Source organism: Myxocyprinus asiaticus, chromosome 4 (assembly GCF_019703515.2).
Source record: "Myxocyprinus asiaticus isolate MX2 ecotype Aquarium Trade chromosome 4, UBuf_Myxa_2, whole genome shotgun sequence".
Classification (NCBI taxonomy): Eukaryota; Metazoa; Chordata; class Actinopteri; order Cypriniformes; family Catostomidae; genus Myxocyprinus; species Myxocyprinus asiaticus.
Window position 1 is genome coordinate 22,291,868 of NC_059347.1, and position 19,919 is coordinate 22,311,786.

Here is a 19,919-nt window from a genome sequence, read left to right on the forward strand (position 1 = left end):
GTCTGGTTTGGCTCAGCTATGAAATCAGACATCAGAAGACTACAAAGGACAGTTCGGACTGCTGAGAGGATTATAGGTTGCCCCCTGCCCTCCCATCAAGAACTATACACTTCTAGAGTGAGGAAAAAGGCTGGTAAAATCGCTCTGGACCCCACTCACCCTGCCCAATACCTTTTTGAACTGTTGCCTTCTGGCCGACACTTCAGAGCTCTGAGCACCAGAACCATCAGGCACAGGAACAGTTTTTTCCCCCAGGCTATCCATCTCATGAACAGTTAAATTGCCCCTTTGAGCAATAACTATGTGCAATACACAGTTTAGTCTTTCTTATATTTATCCAACACATCCAACCTCTTCTGCCATTTCATTCCTCTGAAAAAAAACAAAAAAACATTTGCACTGTACATAACAGATTGTATGTGATTTGCACTACCCATGTGTGTGTGTCTGTACGTGTGTGTATAATTAAAAAAAATATATTATTATTATCTATGTCTTGCTGCTGTTTTTGTATTGTTGTACACTGGAAGCTCTTGTCACCAAGACAAATTCCTTGTATGTGTAAGGATACTTCGCAATAAAGCTGATTCTGATAAGTTTCATGGCTGCTATTTACCATATTTTAGGCAACTGCCAAATGCTCAGAATTCTGGCATTATAAAACTAGCCTCTGACTTTGTGAACAACATGCAAATAAAATCAGTCAGGCACTGGAAGGTTTTCATTAACTGTGGAGACATTGGTCTTGGCTTTACAGTATGCTTCAAATAAGCAGCTGGAAATCTCCACCAAACACATTACTGTCAAATGTTCTACTTTGCCCTACAAAAAGTAAATTTCTGTTTATTAGTTGTGGGAACACATTCTGAATTATACACAGATATCAGTTTTGCCAGAACTTGTGTAGAAAACATTTTTATTTGTAAACGTTTGTAGTTGGTTTAAATTTTCCATTCCTCTAGACTGCTTCCATACCTGTCTGTGCTCCTTATAGACTAGCCCACATTTATTCCTTTGTGTCTTTTAGTTGTCTGTGGAAGAGAGTATGTATACACACATATGCAGCTGTGTGGGAGTCTGTGGGTGTGTGATTGAGAGCAGGTTTCTAGCTGCTGTGCAACTGTGTTCTCACAGTGGAAAGAGTCGATACAGGCAACAAATATGCACTGTGTCAACTACATCCACTTTCTAATATCTGCAGCTTAGAAGACATGCATTTCGGTTTGAGCGGGCTTGTACATACAGAGCTGTGCTCAACTGCAGATTCATCATATATGAAAATAAAAAGGAGATTTTCAGTACAGATGGTTTGCTGCAAATAAATCTTAATGAGATTTAAAGCAGACATTGGATATTCTAAGATGAATCAAAGTGCTTTTCATGAACATCTACTTTTCCGAGGGGCACACAACACTGTGGATGGACACAAACTGAGTATATGGACTTTATATTAATTTTATATCAGATATACACTATGCACCAGGAGAGACATACACCACTGTATTAAAGCAGAAGAGATTGTAAATCAAATGGCAAGAATTTTAAATACATTTTCCAACTGATTATTATAAGCTTGCAAATTACACATTTGTGCTTGCAAGAGATTTCATCAACAAATTAAATGGGCAACAAAAATATGTGGATTATGCAATTTTGATATGGTTTGTTATGCTTTTCAAGCTCAGTAGTGTTTTTGTCCAAATATGTAAATGCCTTCTCATTCAGAGAAAAAAAAAAAAAAAAAAAACAGTAAGGCAACAGACTGCACCTGTTGAATGGAGAGCCTCTAAAGCCATCAATCACTGACATCAATGGTAAGGCAAAATATATCTTTTTCATATGACATCACCAGACCACTTATGTAGGGAGAATACACAAGTGACATTTTCTGCATGGTACAAAAGACCTTTTATTAAAATGTCTTTTCTGAACAAACTCCATACAGAATACAAATATTAGCCACTTCACAAACTAAGAAGGACAGCATGAGACATTATAGATGTCCTCTGGATGTGCTGGTGTAATTATTAAGGCCTTTTACTTTTAGTAATGTTCCAGTGTTCTTTATCTTTTTCATTACTAATGTAAACATGAGGTGTGAACTCACCAGCTTGTCAAGCGTCTCTTTGCCAACGGTGGACACCTTGAGCGCGGGGACCCTTTCACACGTGCATCCTTCCAGGAGATAAATCCCTGATGGTCGAGCACTCTGGTCGGTGTCGAAGTAGAACAAAAGATTCTGATAAAGTGCAAAAAACTTCTCATGCCATTTGCTGTTTTCTGTGGTCTTCTTACACAGATACCCTCGCTTGGTGCCCTCTTTACGCGCGACAACGGAGAGATACAGAGCGTGTCCCTCATTGTACCGAACACTCTTCTGCATTTTCCGTCTTGGTTTAATGTGAATTCACTCGTTTGTCACCATATCCCATGCGGTTTTAACTTTCCACCTTGGATGTTCAGAGAAATAAGGAGCAACAGAGGCTGCGCGCGGAAAAGTTGCCAAGCACACGCGCACTGACTCATCCAAACGAGTTCGGAGCCCAATCCATACTGGCCAAAACAAAACTTTTCAGCCCCAATGACTAGCACTGACTGTAAACGTGTCCAGTTCACACAGCACAGCAAAATGAGCAATAGTAGTGGACAAACGCGGAGATAGATGTAATCGGCTTTTGCATCCTCTTAAAGAGACAGCTCCTCTCTCTCTCTCTCGTGGCTGAACACTGTTTTTCATGATTGGGTGTAACGAAAGCTCAGGCAGAGCGACTCGCTGATTGCAATGAGGGGGCGGGGCGCAGCTTTAATGAGGGGGCGGTGCAACACGACGCGCACTACAGTACATCACTCAGCACACACCTGGCGATGCAATTAGGCGCCTTTCCGTTCAATCAGTCACCCATGGAAGTTGCAGTAAACGCAAAGCCTCCTTTAACAATTACTGTTAGTATTACAGTAAGGGTTCCTGGCAACATATTACATGTAATTACATATGAATTACTATTGTATTTACAATACAAGCAATGCAAAAAATTATTACACATTATATATATGTGGCTCACTAGTAATACAGTGCCTATGTAAATACACAGTAATAGTAAAAAGAGTTTAAAGTGTGACCAAGTATCTTTTGAAAAAATTAACATACTTTAAGCTTTTGAAAAATGTGTAACAACAAAAACTGTTAAACCGCCATACAGATGAATTCATGCCACTGTATTGTAAATATACATTTATAAATGCTTCAAAAACACAGTTTGAGTCTCTTTTTTTTAACTTGTTACAATGTTGTGATGAACATATTATGAAGTTAAGATGATGACAACTGCTTTGATGGCATTTATTAAGTAGCAGATCATTTATAATAATTTAGCAGTAATCTACTCATTCTGAAGATTCAGTTTGAATAAGTTTACTTTAAATTGAGAGTTTTTGAGCAACCCATGTAGCACATCTAAAATTGTTTAAATGACAAGTAAAAATAATGCATTATAATTTCAACCCAAAGCAATCCAGGATAACTTCCAACCAATGCAAGTGTGAATAAGGAAGAAAGACACAGGAGGGTTTCATGTTCTCAGTCTGCTTTTATGAAGAATAATTATCATTCACCTCAGGCTTCACCTTTGGAGGACAATTAGATTACAGAGGCAACTTGAATTAGCACTGACAACAGAGAAGAAAGAGAATGACACCACAATTTAGAAAATTATTCTAGATTTCCCAATTTAATCACTACAACACTAACAATTTCAGAAAGACCCATCATTTAGTTATTTTGGGCACAAATACAGCTTTCACTTGCCATCATATCTTCTGGTCAAAGTACCTGTACTGGTAAAGCACTTTCATATGAGTGTATCTATAAAGACAACATATTTAAACTTGTGTTGATCTACTGCCCTAAAGAAGGAAATACATGTTATTCAAAGCATCAGTTCCTGTTTGTGGGTTTGTTTTTGTTTTGTTGCAGCCTCTACTATATCTGGGGACTACACTGTCTCCAATCCAGTAATGTTTCCTTGTTGGTGATATTCCAGGCATCAGATAACACTCTCACCATTTCCCTATGATTTTAAAAAGAGAGAGGAGAAACAATGTATCATGTACTTGTTTAAAAAAAAAAAAAGTCTTTGTATGCCAACGCAGCATCTTTAGTGAGCTGATTCCTAATGATTACTAATTGACCTTAATAACCTACTGACTTTAATAATTTGAATAATGTAGCCAAATCTATCAAGGCACTTGCAGTTTCAGTGGCTAGATTATACTGGAAAAGTAAAGTGCTTTAGTAAACCAAGACCGAAATGTATACTGCATACTGCACAATTAAGGCGGTCGCACACCGGACAAGACGAGAGAGAGAGAGAGATGCACGAAGCTGTCTCCTCTCCTTAAATACTCCCGCCGCCCCTCACTGAAATGAAAAATCTTCCTGGCCTCGCTCTGCCCAGACGCTGCTCGGCCCCACCCTGCTCGCCACATGTACTATCAAAACATTTCTTTCCATGGTAACAATTGATCCTGTACTCAAACAATTTAAATTGAATGATGGCATTTACTCAGTCTTTAATGGTCTCATACATTTTCATATTAACATTCAAAACATTCATGCATATTAACATGTTGATGAGAATTTCATGCAACAGGACAAACTGGCTTGTACATGAAAAGGATCTAAGCAAAGCGGTTGACACTCAATGAGGATATTCTATGTTTCTACAGCTCTGACATTAATTATTGCTTCTCCGCAACGATTCTATTTTGTTGATTTTGCAGATATTCAATAGTGATAACAGATGTTACTTCCATCCCAAGATGGCTCAAAACAGCAAAATCACGTACTAAACAACACAAACAATATGCCTGTTACCAGTACAAACTTTATTTATGACTAATATGGTTAAAATGAATTAAAATGTCTAGTAAATTTATATTTTGTTTTTAGAGCTTTCAAATTAAGAACACTTATTAAACTGACTTTTACCTCTATCATCAAAAACAACACCTAGAAATTTTTCAGCCTTATTAGATTTCAGACATATCTTTCATTAAAAAGCTTAAAATTTGTTCTTAAGGAAGCTCCTCCACAATCCATAATTACTACAGAGTTTTTGTCATTGTGTAACCAATCAGCCCACATACCTCCGGCTGTTCACGAGAGCTTCCAACTCTTTGGATTTGAGAGCAGCGGTCCTGAGTATTGACTCCGGGATTTCCGCCAGACGTGCTACATTTAGCCCGTAACTCCTGGCCGCTGCGCCTTCAGTCAGCTGATAGAGAAATGTGATGAACTCTGGGTGCACCTCCTCCTCTGAAAGAGCCAACAACAACATTTAGACAACGCTCTGCCCAAAATCACAGCGATCATCAGAGAACTGATTATGACATGAGAATATTTTTTTTTTTTTACAAAAAAGTGAATCTTTGAATACAAGATCTGTGTTTGACAGTCCTATTAATGATTGTAACAGCTAAATAACCTGATTGTCCTACACATTTCCATGACAGCTTATAAGCCTGTCTTGCCCTCATAAATCAAAGTAAATCAAAGACTGTTAAATATAATTGTGTGGGAGGTTGATGTGACATGCTTTTGTAAGTGTCCACGGTTAACATAAATGAAAGCTTATGTCTTAAAATACTATATTTTTCTTGCTTTTTCACATAGTTCAGCAAATAAATATGGATTCAGTGTACTCTTATTAGATATTTTTATTTAGATCAAAGTAGCAAAGAACAATGAGAGACGAGAGGAAAGACCACTTATGCAACAGGATTACTATCAGACACCTACCTTTCTTCTTGTTTGGAATTCTCAAAAACGTTCAACTCTTTTGCAATTGTATCTTCTACAGTACTTAACACGACATGATCTGTTCACCTGACTGAAGTGATATACAGATTATGCAATGTACTATGATTGATTACCATAAAAATCTATTTCACACGAAAGCATCTCTTACATTGCATGTTGACCGACTCAACCATTTCTCATCTTTACATTTTCAATCCAATATTTGTAAGAAAAGCTTGTAAACAAACATGACAAGTGTACTGACCAATGCTTTATGGGTTAGTTTGTTACTGTATTTTATGACCTGAATCAATGTAAAGCTGTATAGAAGGCACCACAAAGCACATTAAAAACACAAGAAAGAACATTTGGGCAAACAGTCACTAAAAGGAGAATGAGCTGTAGATAATTCTCAAAACTCTGAAAGATAAAGCAGCTAATGGATGAGATCTGTTGTCTATCATAACAAATAAGGACAGACGTACAAAAGAACAGTTTTTGGATGCTAAATCTGTTGCAATATAAAGTTGCATTTATATTGCAATTTCTGAAATTTGAATAGGCTGTTTTTATAATAAATGTCCTGCTTGTTGAAATGGGAGCAACATTAACATTTTGTCATTGACATGTTTTTATTCATTCTGGGCAATTGAGAGGGTTCGGAAAACTACTCAGACAAAAAAACTTAAAGCAAGTAAGCAAGCTAGGATAGACAGTCCTGAGGTTGCATGAGCTCAGTTCTGAGATCCAATTAGAAAATCAAGCCTTATCTGCAAATATTTACATTAGGGCTGTCAATAGATTCTAATACACAAATAACAATGTGTTTCACTGGTTGAGCTTTAATGATTCCAGATTACCCAATTACTTTTTAAACATCCCATCTGGATTAGATTAATACATACATTTCAGTAAAGAACGTCTTTCTTCATTTACTGATAAACATGGTATTGAACAAGGAGGCTTGTGGTGGTGCCCTTGCAAAGGTTGTGGCTGTTTCGATCAGTCTTTAGAAATCAGACAGAGCAGCAGAATTAAACAATTGTACTGTCAAATTAGGTAAACACATTAATTACAGTGTTAAACATGTTAATCACACAACTGAATTGGTACATTCACTTTAACAGCCCTAATTTAAATGCAATTCGTATTTCAAGGTCTGATTTCGTTAAGAAATTATGGAATAAAAAAATATTCATATTTCAGCAATAGCATGGATTGACTATCAGAAGCCCTATGATGGTGTGCCATACTCATTGATCGCTCAGGCAGTATTAAGCCACCAAAAGAAACACAAATGACTAAGTGATCTATAAAATCCCAGATGACTCTATGAAACACAATAGCAAGAAACTTAGCTTAGAGGCAATCAAAACCGGCCTTCTCCAAGGTAATGTTTTCCTCACTTCTGTTCTATGTGGCACTGATGAAATCGACTCCATGATTCACACAGTAACGATTTTTCTCACATGACATCAAGTTAATAAATGTGCTCAGCTCATTATCAAGCATGGCAAGATCAGTGTGACCCAGTGTGATTATGAAAACCTTAAAAAGCGAAGATTTCAATAAAATAAATATATAGTCTACATGTCTGCACACTTCAGAGCGCTCTGCTCACTGTCATCTACTACATACATACACACCCAGAGATCTTGTGATGCTCATGATGAGGCGTTTTAGTGTACGAGCATCACACATTCATTGTGAAGCACGCAGCACAGCGAATATACAGGTTACATATTTATTTAATGAAACCACAGCCTTTTGCAGTTTTATAATCACACTTGAACATATTGAGATTTTAATTAGGTTAATTAAGCATTCAAACATGAATTTTCATCCCAAATATGTCAAATTACATGACATTCAGCATTTTATAGTTAATGCAATTTTTATGACTGGATTCAGTGATTCTATCCGTTTTCCGCATTGCGGAAATCATAGGGCACTATATGTGGTAACAGCGGTGTAAGCAGACGCCGATCGTTGAGTTACTGAAAATTAATTTACATTCCGAGGTGTAAAGGCTGCATCACCACACACATTTTTTTTAACTGCAGCCCGACCGTTGTCGTTATCTAAGGTTTACAACTGAAAAGGTTTTGTAGTTAACAGTTTCATTAGCCTATACTTACATATTTTCCAGAACAAATAATTATTTTCCAGGACATTTAGGTATTTTTCTCATTTTCCATTACTTTTCCATGACTGGAAAACTACATTGCAAACTTCCAGGTTTTCCAGGATTTCTAGGATGTGTGGGAACCCTGAATAAAAGCTGGCGATTAAGCCTCGTCTTTTACAGCGTGTTGTGTCATGTGTGCATGCCCTGAAGGAAATTGATCTTATTTGGCTGCAGTGGGTCTTGAGGTGTCAAGATCACGCTGTCACCATCGCTTTAGTTCAGCCGTGAAATGGTACTGACATTGCATTTAACGACATCAACTCTGACTTTATTTAAACTTTTCCCCGGACTGTTGGAAAGCATGGATACAGACCAGTTACGCGCCTGTTGGACGTCTGTTAGAAGGTAAAAGTGTTGCAAAACTCAAGAGGTAGTAGATTTGAATTTGAGAACGTGTACAATAAATATTTGTACAAGCGTCATCCATATTATACAAGAAAAAGTTTGTTTTTGCTTCATTCTGTGTATTTTGTATCCAAAGACAAGACCCATGCACCCCATTTTCATTTCTTGTCTCTATTAAAATCCTTTCTGTTATTCACACTCAGTTGGTGATCAAAAAGATAAAAATAAACTATTTCTTATCATACATTGCACGAATGAGGCAAAACCACCGTGCAACTTCTCTCTTGTTAATGTGCGCTGTGCTCACTCAACCGTTCTCTTAAAGAGACAGAACCAATTTAGCGCTTGTTATACATATGTAAACTCAATATAAATCGCACAAGGTGCGAACAAAGATGTACAAAATGTAGTAATGTAGTAAGTAAGGTTGGGAACTCAGAGCCGGTTCTTGTTCAGAATCGGTTCCATTCTTTACAAAATACCGGAATTGGATGATCTTCGTTACTTTCAGTTCCGTTAACGGTTCCCCTGCATGATTTTTCCGCCAATGCAGCTAAAACACCGTACTGAAATACACTGACAGTGTTTCCAGCAGCGCACTTCTGCAGCAGCACTGCCCTCTACTGGGTCAAAAGTGTAAAACACACAAACAAATTACTCTTATGAGCTGGTTCTGTTGAATCTATATCGCAAAACAGACAGCAATTCCGGTATGGTCCGATTCCCAAAATAACTATTTAGATGAGCCAGTTCTTTTGAATATACAGAGCAAAACATAGAGTGCTTCCGGTCTAGTATTAATCTTACACTGATGTGCAAGTTATGAATGTCCAACTCAGAACTGTTGAAGTCTTACAAGCTTGAAATACAACATTAGACAACAGAACACAGTCTAAACTGTCTCTGGAACTGTTACTGTTCTGTCATGTGACTTTAGACCTGTGAAGCTTTAATCAAGCAGTGGTTGCTGACCGGTTGTTCAAATGACAATGTTTAATTAAAGATACACGAGTTTTGTAATACAAGGAATTTATATATTTTAAAAAATGAATGAATAAAATATGCCACCACATTTCTTTGTTTGTTTAGATACAGTCCAGATATAGCCTAGTTATGATCAATTATTGGATTGGATCTATGTCTCTAAAAAGTCAGCAAACACACCTTTTATAAGAATTGTATTACATTTATTTCTGATTTGTTATATCTGCTCTATAGAAATCTTAAAGGATCTCATAATTTGGCAACAGAGGAGAGCAGGAGAGTAATTCCAATAAGAATTGTATTTCTCATTTTCAAATAATTCTTCCTCAAAGTACTAAAAGAACTACTGGAATAGTTACTGGAACCGATAACGAACCAGAATCGTTAAATTCCTAATGATTCCCATCCCATCCAGTAGTAAGTGTAATAAATACGTAAATACATAAATATTTAAAAGGCACAATTACACATTGTGAAATATTTTAACTTCAGAAAACACTGCAAACATTAAAGAATTTAACAAATAGGCTTGTGCTGCATCTATGCAAGGGTTTGGTCAAAATGTTTTTTTTTTTACCTAGTAGTATTGATAAAGTGGCACTTAAATTATAATTTTTTTATAATATAATTATAATTTTTTCCCTATTCTATTTCCAACCTTGTGACTAGTTTGTTAAAAAATGTTTTATAAAATTTCAAACAGTGACAACAGCTTGTATCATTATTGAAATTTAATTTCAATTGACAGAACGGGAAATGTATACATTTGTACACAACCTAAAATGTGATTAAAAGGATAAAAATAAATATGAAAAAATTACAATCTTGCATACTATATTATGTGAAATCATATATGAATACTAATATATATAAGTCTATATAAGTCTGGTGAGCAAAAACGAATACATTTTTCTAGCCAGTGGAGGTTCTTTCTCCAACTTGTCCGTAGATGGTTGCTATAAATTGATTTTAGATGGCCAGATGTATTTTTGAAATATTTTAAATATTTGTGGGGATATATTTAATATTAGGAATACATTTATTTAAAAGACATAATTTTATATGCTGATAATTCCCCCACATGGGGGGGGGGGGGTATCGTTTTTTCGCTTATTTTGTGTTAGACAAACCCCTAATTTTGAGCTTGTTTTTCCAGACCAGGTCCCTATTTTTCTTGAAAGATCTGGTAACACTGCAACTGGTATATCGCCCACCCTTAGAACAGAGGACTTTCATTTAGGATGATATTAACCGTTCTTTTTCTAATCGTTCTGTTCGTTATTAACAGTTACTTTTACTGTATGTTTAAATTAACGGAACATGTTTCTGATGACCCAGGAGCAGCCTACTGTATTTCACAAACAGATTATTATTTGTGGCTGACTAGATTGCTGCTGCTGGAAAAAATATATGTTTCCATATGTTCTTTGTACTGAAAAAAAGTAATAATAATATTATTGTAATATACTGTTTGTCTAGTAGAATATAATTTAGCTACAACAAAAATTATGTTTACAGCTTTGCGAAAATCAACATGAAAAATGATCACTCTGGATGGGATACTTTATGAATAGATGGCACATCAAGAGCTGTCTCATTACAAAGTCAGATGTGAAGATTACGGTACCAAACCTTCATCGTTAAGACAAGCGTATAATGCCTTCAAAACTATTCAGACCCTTAAGCAGTTCTTTAATTTTACAGAAATGCGGGCCTTACTTTGAATTTAGCTCTCTGTAGAACTAACAAATCCCTGTTGGTTGACACTGATGAAAATGAGGACAGTTGCTTTAAAATATGCCCCTACTAATGAATATTTTAAATAACTAGTATGGTGCTGGTGGTATCATGCTAAGAAGCAACTTTTACAAAGTAGGGGCTAGGCATTTGGTTAAAACTGTGCAAAATAATGAGAAATACTGCAAAACAACCTGCTGATGTCTGCTAAAAAGCTGAAGCTTGGGAAAAGGTAGTCAACTCTATGTCTATATGTTCAGACTGTCAATCCAAATCTGATTTTTGTACATATCTGATTGGAATCCGATCATATTTAGCAAGTCTGAATGGCAAAAAACCCCCACATGAAATACGATTTTTACAAATCTGTTTCAAACCACATTCATATGTAGTTTGAAATCCTACTCAAATCACATTTTTGGAAATCCGTTTCAGTCTGACTGCTCTGATCAGATCTCAAGTGGCTTTTCACCATATATCACTTTTTCACTCTACGTAAAGACATTTTATATGTCACACATTGTTGCAGGAAAGTGAAAGGCGTAGTCCAGCGCCGCAGCTACACAATGCCAGGTTCTAAAATCTCTATTCCATTCCCCTGCATGTTTTCTTTTTTTTTTTTTGCATACTGATGCAACGTTATTGCTATAGCAACCCTGCATTGGTTGCAATGACGTTGCATCAGTATACAAAAAAACATTTGCCAGAAAATGGAGAGAGCCATGGGACACACAAATCGGATCTGATCAGTTGCGATACACTGTGCAGACAGTCAATCGTGAAGATCTGATTACGTTCGGTTATACAAAAAAATAAAAACACTGATTTGGACTGACTGTCTGAACATACACAGCCTATGTGACCTGACACCCAAGGAAGAAGATTGTAATAACTGTGATTGTAAGGAAATTGTGATAATCATCAGAGCAGAAGTAGCCCTTTTGCTTTACAATTTGCTTGAAAATATCCTTTGCCCCAAAAGGTGACACTTAAGCTACACTTAATTTATGGATGTGTTTGCATTAGATAAAATGTCAGACTAAGTGGCATTTACTCTGAAGAAGGATAGCACAAATGCACTTTTCACCAAATTCACCAAAAGTTTGTAAGGTTATCAAATTATAAAACACTAGATATATTTTCAAAATGAAAACAAGAAGTACTTGGACAAATTCTGGCTGTCAAAACTGTCGAATATGTCCATAGTTAATGTGATGAACTACACCTGAGGTTATGACACCTGTGTGAAATTGAGGGGAACTGATTTTATACAGTTTAGTTCTGAGAAAAGGTCTCTTAATTTTATTGCAGATGCCACTCATCTGATATTTTGTTATATAATGCAATTACAGTTATATATTTTTTAAGTGTGACTTAGTGTGTAAATTGGCAAAAAAGGTGATGCATGTAGCTGATGCACAGTGGGTTGTTGGAGATGCACACCATCAGAAGTGCTCTCTGGCTCATTGAGCAGGAAAGCCATGTGATAGTTCCTCACATGCTGCGGGTACAGCTGCTCCAGCTCACATAACGGAGGGTAGTGGGTCACAAACAATGTCAGACACTTCACCTGCAGAAACACACAGAGAAGAGAAATTAAGTAGAAAAGAAAAGCAATTAATCTAGCTACACTTATCAGATTAAAACTTAAAAGTGAAGTGTGTCATTTCTGCACCACTAGTGTCACCAAAAAGTTAAAAACAAAATAATACAATTTTCCTGAAATCTCTCCCCATCTTGCATTAATCGGACAATCAAATAGCCCTTCCCTTAACTCACTGAATGTTTTTTGTTTTTGGCACCATTCTGAGTAAATTCTAGAGACTGTTGTGTGTGAAATTCCCAGAAGATCAGTAGTTACAGAAATACTCAAACCAGCCCATCTGGCACCAACACTCACGCCACTCCAAATGGTGCCAAAAAACAAAAAACATCCAGTGAGGGGCAGTTCTGTGGACGGAAATGCCTTGTTGATGAGAGAGGTCAACAGAGAATGGCCAGAATGGTTCGAACTGACAAAGTCTACTATAACTCAGATAACCGCTCTATACATTTGTGGTGAGAAGAATATCATCTCAGAATGCTATTCTGAGATGCGGGTTGATGCTGTTTTAGCGGCATGAGGGGGACCTACACAATATTAGGCAGGTCATTTTAATGTTGTGGCTGATCGGTGTATGAACATTATTAGTGGCCTGGCAGACTGTATGTGCGTAGTGGTATTGCCTCACCAATATGCACACATTTCATTCCAGAGGGGGAGGTGTTCATTTCTACATTTATTGATGTGTTTGTCTTTTCAGCGGGCTCTGGGGAGGCAATGAGCTGGAGTGTGAATATGAGACATAAGGAGGTGATTCAATGAAGCAGAACAAGAGACGTGAGGCTACTTGTGACATTACGTTTTTAGTTTTGCTGACAGAAGTTTAATTTTGGCAGGTCAGAAGATTAAACTTAGATAACCATGAGGGTGTTCAGATGAACATAGAATGGGCAGAATCAAAGAGAATGATATTGTGCACTGTAAATCTTATCACTGAGATTTATGTCTTGTGTTTTTCTTGTTGCAGAGGCAAGAACTTTTACACATAATTTATTAGAGGCACTCTTCACTTTGACTGATGGAGGTTGATGTCATATATCACACCTAAACCCAAATCCTACATCATGTTACCACACAAGATAAACACTCTTAGGGGCTATTCATCGAATGTGTCCTTAAGCTTAAAAAAAAGCAAGCACTTTTAGTAGTTGAAGTTATTTTTTACTTACACCGTGTCTAATAAGCGTGGGGCACCTGCTAGAGATGCTGGTTAAAAAAAAAACAAATAAACAGTGTGATGCAGTGCAACGGTCAAAGACGTCTGACTTGCATGTTTACATAAGAAAAACAATTGAAAAACAGCGCGGACAGACACAAAATAACGTTTAAAGATTCAGTGCCATAAAACTTACTAACTTTGGCAAATCCAGTGACTAGTTCTTCCTTGGAAGCTCTCATTGTAGCAGTCTGGAAACTGACTTTGTTTCCCAGTGGACTGATAAAATACACCCTGACTCAAGGAAATGGTGTACAGCCAGCCAATGAGATTGGAATATAAAATTTTGAGACAGCTCTTTCCAATTTTGTTAGCAATATGCATCAGATGGCCCAGAGAATGGCCCACGTCTGACATGTCTTTTCTAACAAGGTGCAATGCGACTAGCTTCCAGTGACAAGTCATTTTTCTGTTCATACTGAAAGCTAAAAGGCTAAACAATGCAACACAATCAAAGTAGATTGATGTTTAAAATGCAGTTATGTGGAGCAGGTTTTTGGATAAATCAGATTTCAATGTGAACTGTGTAGTCCGATTCCCAAACAATCGACTCCGGTTCTCCGGTTGAGCCAGTTCATTTTAGTTAATCTGACTTCCGCCATGTCCAGCTCGAAATGAACCAAGAACTGTAATGTTAAAATAATTTTTTGTTCTTTAAAATTTTCATTTAATATAGTTACAGTAGGAGCAATTATTGGATTGCATTTATGCCTTTAAAAAGTCTGTGTAAACACCTTTTGCAAGAATTATATTACTTTTATCTCTGATTTGTTATGTCTGATCAGTTGAAATAAAATTATCTCGTTAAGAATCGTAAATAGAACTGTGGTGAATAATCGGACCAGATGACATTACAGGAGCCAGTTTATGGCAGAGCCCCTCCCTAACTGTCAAGGCAAAGAAGAGTGACTCCATTTTGATAGGATCGTGGCAGGATGAAAACAAACAAATGCCAAGCGCAGCCATCAGATAAGCTGCTTGGACAACTACCAGATGCTTCAGAACGTAAGGCCCCAGAACTTACGACGCATTGGAAAGGACTTCTCATTTATCTATGAGTGGTTTCTTAGCAACATCTCAGACCCCCCATCCAAAGGTTTGCCCTAAGACCAGAGGTGAGAAGGATCGTAAATTCCCTAGGACTTGCAGGCAAACTAAGTGAACCAAGCATTAACTTGCCATTTGGCGAAAGCTGAACAAAGAAGCCACAAAGAAAGACAGAAATGTTAAGACTTTTACTCCTAACATGGTCACCAACTGCAACACATCCACTCCATGTTTGTTCACAGAATGCATGTGTAATATTTAATCTTTCAATATCATGTTTGGTCTCTATATCTTCAGAAAAATGGCAAGAGTATTTTTTAAAAGGTTTGTAAAAGGAACAATGCATAGATGAAACTTTAAAGACACTGTTCTAACTATGTACTTTAAAATATGCAAATGTTCCACACAGAGAAGGGAGGGTGATCCACACTGTGTGGGCCCCCTCCGATGTCAGCAGCCAATCATAACCCTGAAACTAGAAGCGTCAAACTGGAATCTCCTCCTCATCAGGAAGGTATAAAGCATCCTCCCAATCAGCCACACCTTTATTCTGGGTGCCCAGCCTGAGTGGTGGGAGACGTTAACAGAATAACAGTATCATTAAAAGTCCCCGTCCAGAGGGCGGTTAACAGGATACACTTCTATAACACTTCTCCGTTCTGGTCTCACTCCATGAGAGAGAGACAATGACAGATCACATCAACATTCTGAATCTCCATCCAACGTTCTTAGCCTTTATCCAAGAGAGAGAGCAGAAGATCGATCAAGTACCAAGTCTCACTACAAGAGACTATTGCAATGCCAAGTTCGGAATCCCTATACCAGGAAGATATCTACAGCAACAAGGTTTAGCTCTGGCAAGCAAACCTTCTCTTCAAGTTTCATGCATCTGCATGTTCCAGATAAAGACACTTGCGCCGACATAGGGCTGTATATCTGTGTGTTCCAGATTGCGAGAACCCTCTCAGAACTTCCAGGAGATCAGCATTCCTCAGCACCTTCATGTCCGAGGCTGCTGAAATGGAATTCAGCTCCTACCCCACTGTAATGTGGCCCTGAACCCAGTGGGGTCGCCATCACGAACTCATTGACCGATCAAGAAGCACGTAAATATCAATACTAAACCTTTTTCCAGAGACCTTGGCATTACTATCAGTTTATGATTTTATAATGTTCTTTAGATTACATAACCTGTGTACCAAATGTCTTGCAAATAATCTTTGCATTATTTGTTTAATTAGGAATATGGTTTTCACCTTATTAATTAACAAAGAAACATTTATCTTTCATAACAGTCATACTTTGCCATTGCTACATCCAATTCAACCACTTGCATCTTTCCATCCTATGCACTTTTATTTACCTATTAATTTATGTTATTCTTTAACATGTTAGTACCATTTTCTAGTTTTGTTAGTTGTTCTTGTATATCATTTTGTAAATAAAATTAATTTTATTACAACTGTGTGTTCCTTGTTTTGATATAGTGTTTCTTCAAGAAACGCACCTTTCCCCGCAGGAAGCTGAAAAATTTGGGAAGATATGGGGTGAACATGTTTTTATAGTGCTGGCTCGAGTAAGAGCAGAGGAGTCATTACATTGATAAGTAAACATCTACAATTAAAATGTCTCAAACAGATTAAAGATAAATTAGGAAGAGTCATTATTGTTTTAGCTGAAGTTCAGGGACAAAGTCTTATTTTGGCTAATATTTATGCACCTAACGTTGATGATCAGGGCTTTTTTATAGATTTTGAAGGGATGTTGCAAGCCACTGGCACCCCTTATGATATAATATTGGGAGGAGACTTTAATCTTTTGATGGACTCAGTCCTTGATCATAGTGAAGCAAACATGTGCAAGCCCCCTAGAGCAGCATTGACGCTTCACAGGATGTGTAAAAATCTTGGTCTTACAGATATTTGGAGACTTTTGAACCCATTTAGTAGGGACTATAAATTTCTTTCATCAGTCCAAAAGATTTACTCTAGAATAGATTTTTTTATTATATCTAAGTCCCTCATTTCAACTGTTGTTCTTTGCTCAATTGGAAACATTTTAGTCTCAGATCACGCCCTGGTGTGTTTAGAGGTGTTGCCACATATGGAGAAAAGAAGTCATATAGTTGGCGCTTTAATGTATCCCTTTTGCAAAATCCTGAATTCCAACAAATGCTAAAGGCTAAAATCAATGTCTATATGGAGACATGGAGATCAGTATCCTCTGTGGGCGTGGCTTGGGAGGCACTTAAGGCGGGCCGGATCATACAGTATGCCTCATTCACCAAAAAATCCAAAGCACAAGAACTCGTGGAATTGGAAGGGACAATTAAAAGTGCCGAGGCAGAGCTGAAGCACCGAATGTCATCTAATGGTCTCAGGGAATTGACCCGATTGAAATCCCCTCAGGCTATCCATCTCACGAACAGTTAAATTGCCCCATTGAGCAATAACTATGGGCAATACACAGTTTAGTCTTTTTTATATTTATCCAACACATCCAACCTCTTCTGCTATTTCATTTTTCTTAAAAAAACAAAACAAAAAAAAAAAACATTTGCACTGTACATAACAGATTTGTATTTGCATTGTACATAACAGATAACAGATTTGTATTAGATTGCACTATGTATGTGTATATGTATAACTATTTTTTATTTTTTATTATTATCTATGTCTTGCTGCTGTTTTTGTATTGTTTTGTATTGTTGTACACTGGAAGCTCCTGTCACCAAGACAAATTCCTTGTATGTGTAAGCATACTTGGCAATAAAGCTGATTCTAATTCTGAAATACAGATATAATACTATTTTGTCGCGGAAGGTGGAGCTTTAGCTATTCAGGGCAAGACAGTCATACTTTGAGTCAGGGGACAAGGCAGGGAAACTACTGGCTAGATATATAAAACAGAGAAGAGTCTTTTTCTACCATTCCCTGAGTGAAATCTGCTGGTGGTAAAATATTTACCTCAGCTATTGATATTAATAATGCTTTCAAAAAATTCTATCTTGATCTCTATAGTTCCACATCTTCGTCTACTGATGAGGATATTAGAAACTTTGTGGAACCATTAGATCTTCCTAAACTGACAACTGAGCAAAAAATTTCTCTTGATTCTGAGATAACCTTGGAGGAGCTTGGCGAGGTAATTAAGGCCTTGCCTACAGACAAGGCTCTGGGGCCAGACGGCTTTGCCGCTGAATTTTTTAGATCTTATGCTACAGAACTGGCTCCACTTTTACTAGAAGTTTATACTGAGTCATTAAAGAATGTATAGCTTCCGCCAACCATGACGCAAGACTTGATCAGTCTGATTCTTAAAAAGGACAAAGATCCAAGCGAGTGTAAGAGTTACCATCCAATTTCCCTGATCCAGCTAGACGTTAAAATATCGTCAAAAATTTTGGCTAACCGATTATGACATCTCTTATACATATAGATCAGGTGGGGTTTATTCGGGGCTGTAGCTCTTCTGATAACATTAGGCGTTTCATTAATGTCATGTGGGCAGTGGCGAACGATCAGACTCCAGCTGCTGCCATCTCACTTGACGCTGAAATAGCATTTGATATGGTAGAATGGGATTATCTTTTTAAGATTTTGGAAATGTACTGGTTTGGGAATACTTTTATTAGGTGGATTAAGTTACTTTATAGACACCCGGTAGCAGCAGTACAAACAAATGTACTCTGTATTTTAGGCGATGGGGCAGTCATTAATATAGGGGATAAGTAAAAACAAAAATTGGGTCCTAGCCAGTTTTATGATCGGCAGACAGCTCATCCTTAGGGGATGTAAGTCAGCTGGAGCGCCCTCATTTCAGGAGTGGTACACGGAGATGAAAATGTGTAGCGGCATTTGAGGAGATGTCATGTAGAAGGCTAGGCAACCTGGACTGTACATCAGGAAATGGGGCAGCTATTTAGCCTTTTTGGAAGGCTCTTGGGGAGGGACAGCGGAGAGAGACTAGTGGTTTTGGATGTGTTTGTTGCAACCTTTTTGTTATTTGTTTTTGAAAGTATGCTTTTTATGTTTTTTTTTGTTTTTTTTTATGTTTCTAAATATTTTCTGCTGTTTTGTTTTCTATTTGTGTGTCTTTGTCAGTTGGCTTTTGACCACTGGGGTGCTTGTTTGTGTCGGGTGTGGGGGTTAATGTTCAGGGGAGAAAGTTGTGATTTCATGTGGTCTGATTCTGCATTTTCTGTTGTGTGTATTTGATTTGCTGCATGGAATCAATAAAAATTGTTAATAACAATAAACACACACATACAGTACACCTTAAGTGACATGTGATTAATAATCACCAAATACTTTGGTGTCCTGTATGAGGCCCAGTTCATTTCAATTGGTACCAGTGTGAATCTCACTACGAACCGTTAATGAGTCGGAATCGTTAAATTCCTTACGATTCCCACCCCTAGACACATGTTTAGCTGGGACTAGGTTATGGGTGTCAGAAAGCGGTGAGAGAAGTGAGAGCCCATTTCTTGGTAATGGTCAATAAATTAGCCGATATTCAGATTTTTTTTTCCATAAAATTTTCCCCTTTGACTGATTTGTTTCTTGAAGGCGCTGAGAATCGCCTGCTTGCATGTGAAGTGACAGAAATATAAAGGACCAGTCACAGTTCGTTTTGCTGTTACGTGCCATCGTGTTACTACAATAATAGACCAGTGTGCAACAGTCTAATTTAAATGGTCTGCATATCAGAGCCGTGGCAGACGTGTTTGAGCTCATTATGTTAAAGTGCTCGGCTGTTTCATTCTCCCTCTCTCTCCTCAACAGTTCCCTGTAACTTTTAACTGTTGTATAATGTTAAAAAGGCAAATATCTCGAAAATCCAGCATTTTCATCCCATTGAGCGCTCATCTAATATCTTCCTCTGAAGCGCATATTCCATCAGCCAGAATCAAAAACTTGAGGATCAGAATCAAAAGTTCCTCTGATTCACAAATCATGACCGTATGTCCGTGACAATCCAAGCAGGCGATCCAGGCCATTTA

At 37.4% G+C, this 19,919-nt stretch overlaps 2 protein-coding genes across 4 annotated transcripts in view; both read right to left on the minus strand.

The window, feature by feature from the left end:
• The window catches only part of LOC127436449 (ras-specific guanine nucleotide-releasing factor 2), a 126,098-nt gene extending 123,411 nt beyond the window's left edge, over window positions 1–2,687 (minus strand). For both annotated transcript variants that reach the window (XM_051690620.1, XM_051690612.1), the window contains exon 1: window positions 2,108–2,687. In XM_051690620.1, coding sequence (XP_051546580.1) covers window positions 2,108–2,383 — 276 coding nt within the window. In that variant the 5' untranslated portion in view covers window positions 2,384–2,687. The remainder of the gene's footprint in view (window positions 1–2,107) is intronic.
• An 889-nt stretch (window positions 2,688–3,576) lies between these two features.
• LOC127436459 (DNA mismatch repair protein Msh3-like) overlaps window positions 3,577–19,919 on the minus strand; it is a 95,371-nt gene continuing 79,028 nt past the window's right edge. For both annotated transcript variants that reach the window (XM_051690639.1, XM_051690632.1), the window contains exons 22-24: window positions 12,495–12,621; window positions 5,146–5,314; window positions 3,577–4,067 (exon numbers count right to left, since the gene is read on the minus strand). In XM_051690639.1, coding sequence (XP_051546599.1) covers window positions 3,980–4,067; window positions 5,146–5,314; window positions 12,495–12,621 — 384 coding nt within the window. In that variant the 3' untranslated portion in view covers window positions 3,577–3,979. The remainder of the gene's footprint in view (window positions 4,068–5,145; window positions 5,315–12,494; window positions 12,622–19,919) is intronic.